Source organism: Chlamydotis macqueenii, chromosome 13 (assembly GCF_036417535.1).
Source record: "Chlamydotis macqueenii isolate bChlMac1 chromosome 13, bChlMac1.mat, whole genome shotgun sequence".
Lineage (NCBI taxonomy): Eukaryota > Metazoa > Chordata > Aves > Otidiformes > Otididae > Chlamydotis > Chlamydotis macqueenii.
This window is the reverse complement of record NC_141568.1, coordinates 2,244,509-2,256,861: the sequence shown is the minus strand read 5'-3', so window position 1 is coordinate 2,256,861 and position 12,353 is coordinate 2,244,509. Positions and strand designations below refer to the sequence as shown.

Genomic DNA, 12,353 nt, shown 5'->3' with positions numbered 1-12,353 from the left:
GGAAAAGAAAGAGAAGAAAAGATGCAAGGAAAAAATGCAGATTCACACACGTTGAAAAAGGTAACTTTAGCATGACAGGAGTGTAATTCCACCGCTCTGGTCAGGTAACTTTGTGAGTTTGCTGAGAGTTTGCCTTTGTGGTTTGACATCCCTGGAACCCCTCAATGGAATTACAGCATCATAACTCACAGGCATCTGTTCCTTATTATACACGCCGTATAGCGGCTATAGCAGAACTCCTGCTGCCAGCTAGCAGGAAAGAGAAGTAATATTTCACAGCTCTGAAGTAAAGGAGGTCTGTATTTCACAGTTATGACAACATAGCTGTCAAATATGGCTTTTTAAAGTGTTACATATGAACCCAGACAGTTTTTATGGTAGCATTTGTTTCAGGGGGCAATTTAAGGTGAGCCTTGAACGGTCTGGAATTCAGCTACTTGAGAAGCTGTCTTTGCCACTGTTGGTACTTAAGCTGGTCAGATCAGCTTCTAGGTGCTTTGTGTTGGGTCTCCACCCAGCCGGGGTGGGTGCTGTCTGCAGAATACCTGTGTTTGGTTTCACCGAGTGATAGGTAGCTGCACGTCAGGTCACATACCACAGACTTTGGAGTTGTTCCATCTGTTGGATGGAATATAGTAGCTGCTTCTCACAAAAGATATAATGAAAAAAAAAAAGTCTCTTAAAAGATTGTGAATGGCTACTGTGTTGTGTTTACATTGGGAAGGATGGAGGGCTGTGCCGCGTAGTTTCTTATTTAACGTCGTCCTTTGAGCTGTTCCGAGAAGCTCTGGCTTTGGCTCCGCTTACTCAGCATAAGACTGTATGACTCTTATTCAAAGAAGCTATAATTATTTTGTTTGATCAGGAAATTTAGTAGAGCGTGGTTCTGGGACTAGCCAGGCTAGGTCACTGAGGACCGTAGGCTAAGCGTGTCAGCTTCTCTGATAGTTTAGGTACAACAGTGGTGTTGCAGACGTTCAGTAGGAAAGCACTTTCATTTCAATCTTGTAAACATACATTTCAGATTATGCCATGTGGGGGAAAAAATGACACACACACACTCACCCCTTTTACCAGGTTAAATATAGAATCATAAAATGGTTAGGGTTGGAAGGGACCCTCAAGGGTCATCTAGTCCAACGCCCCCGCAAGGAACAGGGACATCTCCAACCAGATCAGGTTGCTCAGAGCCCCGTCCAACCTCTCTGGGCAACCTGGGCCAGTGTTCCACCGCCCTCATTGTAAAAAATTTCTTCCTAATATCTAATCTGATATGATAATTTGAAATCTAATATGATAAACCTAAGCTATTTGTGGAAGTACTTAAACCCACTGATTCTTAGCTAAGTGATGATAACTTCCTAGGGAAGTTTCCTAGTGCTTACTGGAGAAGATAATCCCGTAGTCTTTAGAAACCCCTTCTTTTTAAGATGCATTAATGCCATTGACAGATGTGTTGAGTTGACGCATAGCATCACAGTGTCTGCCATGCAGCTGAGCTGTTCTGAAAACATCATTAAGAGATTTAAATATGATTTCAATATCCTGAGCGTTCATGAATGAACACCACGTTCCCTGTATGAACTTTTTCCAGAGGTTTGTAAGGTTTTTCCAGTTCTGAACTTGAGATTGTAGTATTGAATATTAAAATTGTGACCAGGAGGTGCAGTGAAAAAAGGGCTCACATCCAAAACTGTTGTGTTTGACTGACTCGAAGTAATATTTTTCGTCAGCTATCTCTAGGGACTGATAATAGCAAGATAGCTTCATGTTATGTTGTAGGATACTAATACGTGTCAATCAGCAGAACTTTATTGGCGCTTTCTTCAAGCATTGTAAAGGAGCACTGTTCTCTTTTGTGTTACAGAATATTTTATTAAATGCTGGTATGCTAGAAGTCTAGAATAACTTAATTTTTTTTCTGTTTGGCAGTGAACATTGTTGAATATCTCTACATATGATTTAAAATAGTATTTTTGTTAATCCTGAAAGAGTCTCAGATCAGCACAGTCACTGACCTGCTGGACATCCCCCCGCTATGAATTAGGGGACTTGATTTTCCAGAGCTGCTTTGTAGCAGAAATTAATTTTGCTTGTTTAAAATAAATAAATAAATAAACATAGCAGCCTGAAACTCACCTGTGTGTGCCCTGACTTTGATTGCCCTGGCTCTGAGGAATCTGAGGGTGACTGAACACAGTAACAGGTTGCCCAGAGAAGCTGCTGGGACATCATCCCTGGAGACAGTCAAAATCTGCCTGCATACAGTCCAAAGCCACCGGTACTGGTTGCCCATGTTTTGAGGAAGGGCCTTGGATTAGATAATCTCCAGAGGTCACTTTCAACCTCACCTATTCTGTGATTTTGTGTTTTTTTTTTTTTTTTTTAATAAGCATTGAGTTATTGCACACGTAATAAATAATTCTGAGTTATTTACCTGTAAAGAGGATTGCTGGTTTTGAGCTTTGTTCTTCTGTACTTGTTGGACGTGTCAAAACATTTAGGCTTTTTCTGCCTGTTGTGCATAAAAGTTGATGTAGCATGTGGCTTTGATTTGAGTCATGCAGTTAAAAATGATAACAGATTTCCTCTTTGCTCTGTTTATCATAAGGATAAATTAGCTAGGCAAGTACCATCGGGAAGCAGGAGGCTGAGCCCGTAGTCCTTACGCAACCTTAGGAAGTTTTGACGCTGTAATTCTGTGATAGTGTTCAAGGGTTAAGAGCCCAAGAGGAACCGATCTGCAGACAAAAACATGTCTAAGGAGAAGCTGGTAGAAGACGTGAATGGATAACCCTTCTCTGTCCTTCACCCTCAAAGATTATTAATTGAGATTGTTCTAAGTTTAATTGACTGTGCAGCTTTACAGCAGCCACCAGATTTATGGGTTGTATAGAGTTGTAGCAGACTGTTATATTTAGGCAGAAGTTGGTTTTCCGTATTTTATCTGGCTCTTCAGTTTGAAGCTGTTGCCTTTTCTCGGAATTGAAGTATTAATTGCAGTGGTTTGCTCTGCTCTTCTCGGAGCCAACGCTGCCGTCCTTCATGTGTTTTTTCTCTTGTTTTCTTGCTGACAAGAGTTGAACACATGACTGCCATGATTAGCTAAATATTCTTTTTAAAAACGTTAGCAATCTGTGGAGGGAAGGCAGTAGGAAATGAGGTTTTTGGGAGGAGGATTAATTGAAGAGTGCCTTCTCCCTTTCTTTTAATTTCTCTTAAGATTGTTAAAGCTGTTATCACAGTTTTCCATGTTAGAATTTTTAATTAGTTCTATGACTTTGGGATTTATATGTAGATTTGGGCTGAAGTGCTCAGCTTATGCTGAGATGTCACATACAAAAATGGATGTGCAGCCAAATCTTCAAAGCTGCTCTGCAAAATTGGAGGCATTTGCCACTGGATGAGTCAGGTTGAGATAATGGTTTACAGTATACAGTTTGATTTCTATTAATTGTTCAGTCATGATGTTTTTCCTGCTTTTTGTTTTGGAGGACTGCTTTGCTATATCTGGCCATTAACCTTTCCTTGCTAGGACTACACATCAAGGAAGCAAGAAAATACGTCCTAGTTTGTAAGCAGAAGTGTGAGGCTGGGAGGCCTGTACAATGGGAAACGATTTTGAATAACAGCACGTAAGGAGACTAAGCATGAATCCCCTCTGCTACGGAATCCGCACCTCCTACATTGCCTTCCAAAATGAGAAGCCTGATGCTCAGCTGATAAGTATGAACTGGAATAGGAAGGAATTAGAAAACGCCAAAGGTTTTGCCTTTGAAGTGAGGAATTTTAAAACTGATCTTAGTTGAGAATGAAACACACATATTCTTGAAACAGTTACAAATTACGTTTGTCTGACAAATCTAATCTTGCTCGGCAATGTCTGAGGAGGATTAGCTTTGAGAAATGGGACAGAAGTGACTGCTTCAGCAGGCGTCATTTTGCCAGCTCTGAACACTTGTCTGAGAAGACAGACTCACTCAGGCTACGTTTTCTTTGACTCATAAGCACATGCAGTAAACAAATGGAAAATGTAAAAGGTTTGATTTCAGCTTGGGACGAAGGAATATTTCAGCAGGGGTTTTTATCCCCTCTGTGACAACTTAATCACCTGTGGAATGGGCAGCGCAGCATCTTCTGTTCTGTGGGTGGCTCCACAGCTATTCCATCTCACGGAGGGTGCTTTGGGAATGCCACGGACAGCGTGCTCAGCAGCAGCACTACATGAGCTGCTCGGGTTGTGTCCAAGTACCCCTTTGTAACTACTGTGGTGGAAAATGTCAAAGCAGAAGTTCAGCTGTATAGCTGCTCAGTGCCAGGGATTCTCTAATATATCAAAGTTGTAAATGTGAAGCTCGATCGTTTACATGATAGTGATTTATAACTGTTGACATATCCTCTATTCAAGCTGTGTGCCATTCATGTTTGTGTTTGTTTTTAATGGGGAATGTTTAAAAATGGATAAATATTACTTCTGTCTGGTCAGAGATTGAGACGGGGAAAAACAGTACTTATAAAGGATGTTTTGTTTTGAGATACTGTTGAATCCTCTCTTCTTTCTTCCTAAGAAGAAAAGCCCACCAAAATCCAACAAAAAAAAAAAAAAAGAAATAAAACCGAACTGTGGTGGCTGCAGTGAAGCCAAACAAATCTATTTATAAGTGAACATGTGAGATGTACAGTAAGATTGCATTCAGTCTGTGTCTCCTGTTCCCACCTCTGAAAACCGTAATAATTTCTGGCGTCTGTGAAGCAAAAGATGGTTTACAAATAAAGGTTTTTGGACTTTATAGTTTAAAATATATTTCAATATGTGCACATAATATCTATGTAAATATATATTTTTATCTAGTGCGGTTCTTATTTCTTTTATACACTTTTCTTGCCTAACTTTCTTAATTGTAAAATAAGCATTCATTATAAATGCATCTTTGTGTTTTCTCAGAAGTACGGCATTGCAGTTTGTGTAATGGTAGGTGTAAGCTACAGGAAAAGCACTGCCTTGCGTGTTGCCCAAGCCCAGTTTTGCTGTTTGTGTGTATGTATTTACATGTACACTCTATATGTTTGAAGTATGAAGTTATGTATGTATGCATATGTCTGTATACAGGAACACTAAGTGAAGGGTTGTGTGTTTGGACACTGGTTTAAACAAGAAGTTGAGTTGCAACTCAATTCAGCTGTTGAATTCCGTAGCGGGGGACTGGGAAGCACGATGGAAAGACAGAATCACAATGGAATGGACTAGTGGTAGCCTGTGGAAAGCAAGATAAATAACAGTGGGCTTTCATAGCCATTTAGCATCCTAACAAAATGCTATTTGTAAAATAAAAAATACAGAAAATGGATTGCCTTAAATATTGTTAGGACTGAAGTAATGGAAACGAGAGAAAAAGTGAAAGACAGAGGCTTAGATAAATGATCTTTCTAGAATATCTGTTACTTTCAGTGACCATGACAAAGCCACTGGCAGTGGAAAGCATGATCTAGTATCAGAATTTTAACAAATCGTATTTTTATTTGGTACGTAGTGTAGTCTCTCATACCAGGTACAGGGCTTTTCTGCCAGTTGTGATTTGTTAATCCTGTCCGGTATTCTGCACAGCAAACTTCCATTGTACAACTGTGCAGGAAATAACTGGGATTGCACAGTAAGCAACAGCACTGTATTTAAGAAATTACAAATGTTCTGCAGTTACCTACTAGTCAGATGTGAGATATCGAAGATATATGTCCATGAGACAGCAGAAACATGTACTTGTTATGTTTTGCTCAGTTACCGCCTAAGTGTTCTGGTTGTAGTTATGTATTTCAGATCGTTAACTTAATGAGAGCTGTCTAGTTGAATTGTTAAGCAACTAAACTTTTCAACAAAGAAGTAAATATGAGCTTGGTGGTTTGGAGTTAGTTTCCAGTTCCCATGTTTAGACTTAAAACTCAAAGTCTTCTTACACAAACATTTGCAGACAGGATGGAAAAAAACCCCAAATGGATGATTTTATTAAAGAACACTTCCATTAAAATGTTTGACTGGATAAAGCTCATTCCTACAGCACGAACATTCTCTTTTCAGTATAAATCTTAAAGTATTAAGTAGAAGTATTAAAATTTTATGAACAATGGCTTCATGTTGTTTTGGTTCAAGGAAACCAACTATCGTTTTAAAAATCAAAATATGTCAGCCATCAGTCATCTCTGAGCAGGATGAGGCTGATCTGGTGCTTATTTAAGCAACACATAAAATCTTGTAAGGAAATGATCTACAATGGAAGTAGCGTGACGCTGTTTCTTAAATATTTTCATTATAGTTTCCGGTACTTGGACAGCTTGAAAGCCCTGTGGTATGGAATGTTACTACATGTTAGATGGTTTGTGCTTTAGGCTACCTTGTAGTGTAAAAGTCATTGTTAGAGCAATAAATAATTTAGAAAAATTGTAAACCACTTAATGCTTCAGAGGCTTCATTCAATGTATTTTCATGGCATAGCAAAAGAGAAATGTTAAAATGATTTACAGGAATTCTGTATGTAAAAAGTATTTATTCAGATACGTCATTCAGAAAGCCCTTTATTGGCAGTCTGGTTCTCCAAGATGTCTCAAGTGAAAAAAAGGAAGAAAACTAGGACTGATACTCAATCTTAGTATGATACTGGTATGATATTGGTATGATATTGGGACATTGTAAGGTTTTTCCTAGCAGTGCGTACTTGAACTTGTCACTTGCTGCAAAAGTGTCATGGATCGATAGCTCCGGTGTGCTTTCCCGATTCCTAAGTGGTACGTGCTATGCAGGGATACATTTACCTGCTAGTGGGGTCTTAATTTGTAGGAAGACTCACACATAGCATTAGTCTCTGGTCCGTTGTATTCCATTCCGCTCTTTCAGTACAGGATTATTGACATTATTAGTCTCTCCGTATCACTGACACAAAATGCATAACAAAAGTCAAGTTTCAAAAAAAAAGTGCTTTTATTAAAAAAAAAAAAAATTCACTTTACTTGCCTTTTGCTTCTTACATTTTTAAGAATCCTTTCCCTACAGCTGGAAAACCTAGAAAGGAATCTGTGATATATCTATTTCTAATGCGAGTTGTTACCCTCTTGAAATCATGCAGCGGTTTTCCTGGGGGCTGTCACTGTCACCTGAACACCCAGGGGTCTTCCTTTTTGTAGGGGCAATTTCAGAAGGCCTTACTTTGCGGTGTGAGGTAGTCTTTAAATTCCCTGAAGTCAAGAAATCAGCCTGCCGTAATTATAAATAATTTCAGGCTCATGTGTGTCAGTGTGAATCACAGATGATGGATTTTGAAAAAACAATTGAGAGATATCCTTTATTTATAGGATAACTTCAACTTAGAAGATGGGATTTCAAATGCATCCTTGTGGTGGTGGTGACAGTAACAGCTCTCAGCTACGCAGGTGCACAGACAAAAGTGTTGAACTGCTTAGGAAATGGATGTGGTTTTGCTGTGATAAGACTTTTAGAGTTACAGAGTCTTTAATGTAGATTCAAAAGATTCTTTTTAAATGTATACTTTCTCAGAGACAAAATATTTGCCTCTGGAACTGCTTTAGAATTTGTAGCAAATCTGCAGGTGAGCAATGAGCATGCACAAGAACATGAACGTGGAAATGACCTGCAGCTGCTTACTGACTGCATTTGTTTTCCACAGTTTTTAAGTATGCGTGGCCACTGGCATGAGACATGCACATATAATAATGCTGGGTTTTTGTCTCTTTTTCAGAGGGTTCGCAGAGTTCAGTTTCAGCTTCTAATGAGATCCAGCAGAACCAGCCGCAGGCACTACACTATGCACTAGCCAATGCTCAGCAGGTTCAGATCCACCAAATAGGAGAGGATGGACAAGTCCAAGTAGTATGTACTCGACTTTTTCTAAACTGTTCCATTTAGATTATTGCAGACTTTATTTCTGTTGAAATTTAATTTTTTGTTTTAAAAAAGTGACTTATCTCTTCTTAAGCATGGTTTTCAGAAAGTGATCATTGAAGGCTTATGAAAAATTTTTAGAATTATTTGCCAAAGATCTTCATGCGGGATTTGCTCACACAATTGTTACAAATAAATGCACATTCATTACTGTATATAGAATTGGCTAGTCTCTACCTGGCTGTTTGCTTGCACTTGCCATAATAATAATAGCAGACCTTCTAAGCTTACGATTTGCACTTCAGAGGTAGTTTGAGCTATGGCTTTCAAAACAAGAATGCTTTTATTTATTTAATTTCATGTAAAAACCCATGCGTTCTGAGGTATTTTTGAACGTCTGTTAGCTGAATCCTTTACATGTGTATTCATTTAGATACATGTATATAAGTAAAAGTTCTAAATGTTGACATTTTTTAAGCCTGAGACTCCTACCATAACTCAAGCCATGATTATTTTAATATATGGTTTTAGTGTACTCTGAAAAAACTCACCTTGGCTTTAGTTCCTCTGTGCCACAGTTTGACTACAAGGATTGTTTGAAATTCAAATTTAAAAAAAAAAAAAAACCCAACAAAAAAATCCCCCAGAACTAGAAGAAAATAATGAAGTCATGGATTCTGTGGCATTTCTGACATGCGCCAGTCAGAAACAGTGAATTACATCTGCACACATTCTTTTGTGGTAGAAACCTGAGAATTTAATGCGTGAAATCTGTCTGCCATTAGTTTTCAAAACCTTCAGGCTTTGCAGTTTACAGTGTTTATGTGCAGCCATGTAACCCAGAAACCTTTTCACTGCTGGTATGAGTGTTTTGAAGGTACCCAGAACTCCGAGTATGGGCCAGTACTCAGCTGTGCCAGGCAGCGTACGAGCGCAGAACAGAAGAACATGTGCCCAGACACGTGCGGACCTGTTCTGCATGCTGATCACATAAGCTGACTTTCCTTAGAAACAGAGCTAAAGAAACAGGTGGAAATGGGCAAATAAACAAGAATTCTGGAGGGAGATTAACACGATAAACTGTCGTCTGGCTGCTGCAAAGGTTTTAGTCAATGCCATTACAAAGAAGAGTCTGAAGTAGGACAGTGAAGCATCTTTGGTAGGTATTTAGAGTGTTCTCTGCCCAGGTCAGAGAGAGAGTGCAGGAGAGAAGGAGCAAATGTCCCCAACTGAATCATTTACTCATAAAGAATGAAAACTCTCTGTCAACACATGGAGTACTCGAGTCTGGCTGTGCAGAGCTGCAAATAGCCAGTGTAGAAATGGTGAAGTTGCTCAGAACAATGATGAAAAGGGCTATGAAGGACAGATGCTTTTGGAATGTCATCAGAAAAGACATGTCTGTAAGACCTGCTGAAGGTTTACCAGAGTAAGAGTAGAAGAATCAGAGGAGAGAAGTGTCATGGAAATCGGGGGAGAATTTCGAGATGCGCAGCATAATGTTGAAGGCAACTGGCAGAGCCGTAAGCATTCCTTAAAGGGAGGACTTAAATATTAGCCAGAATATTTTTTTTTTTGTGGAGTGCATGAAAGTGGAGGGGTTTTGAGATCAAAGTGATTGAGAGGGTCTCCAGACAGTAACTGTAAGAGTTGTGGCAAGGAAACTGCGGGAGAAAGCACGTTCTTCCAAAGTGAATAAGATTGCTTATAAAGTAAGAGAAAAGAAAGCACTGGAGTGTTTAAGTAAGGGATGGTAGGAACCAGTAGCAGTGAGACTCAGATACGGCTGGGAAGTCTAGGCCACCCCTGTTACGTACCTGGATACCATATGACTTAAATGGAAATTGAGGAGCTAATTCTGGAGAGTGATTGCTTAGTGGAACTGGTTCCTAAGTGCTTTGAGTTACTATTCTCAAACTTGGAAGAGGACTAAAGAGAAGTTCAATAAATTAACTTGCAAACGTTTTTTCCCTCCTGTCAGCTGAGAGCATCCTCAGTGAGATAATGTTCTGGGTGCAAAAGTTCCATTTCCACTTCACTTTTGCCATAACATTACAGTATTGTCATGTGAATTTCTTTGTCTCTTGATTTCCCTGTATAACGAGCATATCTTCTTAACTGCTGTAGAGATCTTTTTGAAATTTACTTGATGACTGAAAAGTGTTTTTCAAGTCTTGGAAAGACAAGGTAGCAGGGAAAATTATATGAGATACATGGACTTAATAGACAAAGCAGTTATCTTTATAGATGCAAGTGATAAAAGATTACTTCCTTAAAAGATCTGGACCTGTCAACTATCCTTTAAATAGATTGTGGAATCTGGGAAAAATCCACTGTGACCCACAGTCACTACCTAAATGTCATCATTTGTCCAACACGTAGAGGAGTCCTAGATTGAAACAGATGAAGAAGGTATTGCTTTTTCATTTCTAGGGAATGATACCTATAGAGCAGACTAAAAATTACTGCTAAGGTAGTAATTGTTTATATGTTTTAAAAAAAAAAATCAGTATTGAATTGAATTTGTGCACAAACAAAGAGGACTGTCCTTGAAGGGCAGCGATGTATCTGTGGAAGATGAGCGAGCAGTTATTTTTGGAATGCTGGATCATACGAAGGTGACTAAAGTCACCTCCTCCCCTCCTGTTAGTCAGAAAGGATTGCTTCTATTTGAAAACACTATAAATGGATCTTTTAAATGTTCAGTGCTTTTTCCTGGGAGCCCTGAGAGCTTGATGTTAAGGAGGGAAAGTGATTCTAATCTCAACATGGACTGGGCTGTGCTCTAATTTTATATACAGCCCCTATTGTCAGAGTGATACTTTCAGTATGTTTTTTCTCCCTATAAATAGCCAGTTTCCTTCCAAAGGAAATGAAACTGTTTGAAATAGAGGGATCTGTGTTTCTTTGAAAATCACATGCAATTGTTCTTGTGTTATAAAATAACAAGAGCCTTTGACAGGATTCCAAATGATTATCTTTAATCTCTGTCTCATGCAGGCATATTAAAATGAACACAAAGCCTTATAAACCCTGAAGTAGGTTATTTAGAATCCAATCTCCCTTCAGGTAAATCACACTGGCAAAGACTTTGCTGGGCTCGTCAGGATGCACGAGGAATTCCGTCCACTCTTATCCATGTTTTTATCAAATGGTAGGCTTGGTACCATTCTGAAGTGGTGGGTATGGCCAGCAATACAAAGCATTAACTTTATTAAAACTGCTAGGGAAGATTCTCCCCTAACATAAACCAGTGTAACTGCATTCAAATGAATGACTTCATGCCAGTTCATAGCAGTTTGAGAGAGTTTGCGTCTTTAGCATGGTACTGTACTGCACCGCAACCATGTGAATGAACAGAGATACTCACGTACTTACAGATACCTTTTCAAACCTCACTCTCAGTGAGTGGTTAGTCTTGGTGTATCTGTTGTAAGAACTGAGTTTCCAAGGTCTTTGAATGGGATTAATGTTTCAGGCACAATGCGAATCTGCCAAAGCAAGTTGTCAGTCAAAAGTGCGGATACTTTGTCTATAGAGAAATGCATTACACAGATGTTATTATTGCATCTATTTGCTTTCCTCTTATGTGAAAATGAACCATTCTTCCTTCAGAGTCACTCTGCTTATACTTTGCATAAAAAGATGTGGAAACATGGATTTTATTTTTTTAAAGATAGTTAAATATTTTTCATTGAATAAGCATTGTGCTTCTATGTATTGAATCCAAGGTAATAGATTCTTCCTCTAGTTACAATTTTCTTCTGATGCTCCTTGGTGTTTTTTTTTGTTGCGGATCCCACAGGGCCATCTCCACATAGCCCAGGTTCCTCAAGGCGAGCAAGTCCAAATCACGCAGGACAGTGAGGTGAGCCAAACGTTTGGGTGCCCGTGCAGCAGATGTTGGCAGGACCTTAGGGCCCTAATTCTGAAACCGTACCTCTGAGATCTGCCACGGTGCTCTACAGAGACCAGTGCGGGTAGAAAGTGAGAGCACGTGGTGGAGCCGGCATGAAATGTGCTTTCTGGGAGTAAATACAATATGATATTTCTGTCTCTGTGTTTTGTCACTTCTTTTTTTTTTTTTTTTTTTTCCCTTCCCTTGACCAGCCAAGAAAGCACTCTGTGTGTGTTACAGTAATGATTGCTGTGTATGGCTGATGGTCTCAGTTGGACGTTCAGTACTTAGAATATTATAGCAAACCGGCTTAGATGCTTGCACTGCCATTGAGAAATGAAATTATTTGAGTTAGATTTATGAACTGAATGTGTTCAGAATACTCAGTGTATTTAATTGTGGGAACTGTTGAACTGGAGTTGGAGAACGTTTCAGATGCCGTGTACTAACAATACATTGCAGAATGAAGTGAATTTACTGGTAATGTGGCACTGCAGTACTTGCATTTTGTAATTTTTTTTTCCATAAAAATAGTACAGTAGAAAAGAAACTGATAAGTCCAATACT

The 12,353-nt window shown here is 39.0% G+C and overlaps 1 protein-coding gene across 5 annotated transcripts in view; it reads left to right on the top strand.

Moving 5' to 3' along the window:
* Window positions 1–12,353, top strand: part of BANP (BTG3 associated nuclear protein) — a 144,551-nt gene that overhangs the window by 67,274 nt on the left and 64,924 nt on the right. For 3 of the 5 annotated variants that reach the window (XM_086758109.1, XM_086758107.1, XM_086758111.1), the window contains exons 9-10: window positions 7,746–7,876; window positions 11,685–11,756. In XM_086758109.1, the coding sequence (XP_086614235.1) occupies window positions 7,746–7,876; window positions 11,685–11,756 (203 nt within the window). The remainder of the gene's footprint in view (window positions 1–7,745; window positions 7,877–11,684; window positions 11,757–12,353) is intronic. The other 2 variants (XM_086758110.1, XM_086758112.1) reach the window with 1 other exon arrangement.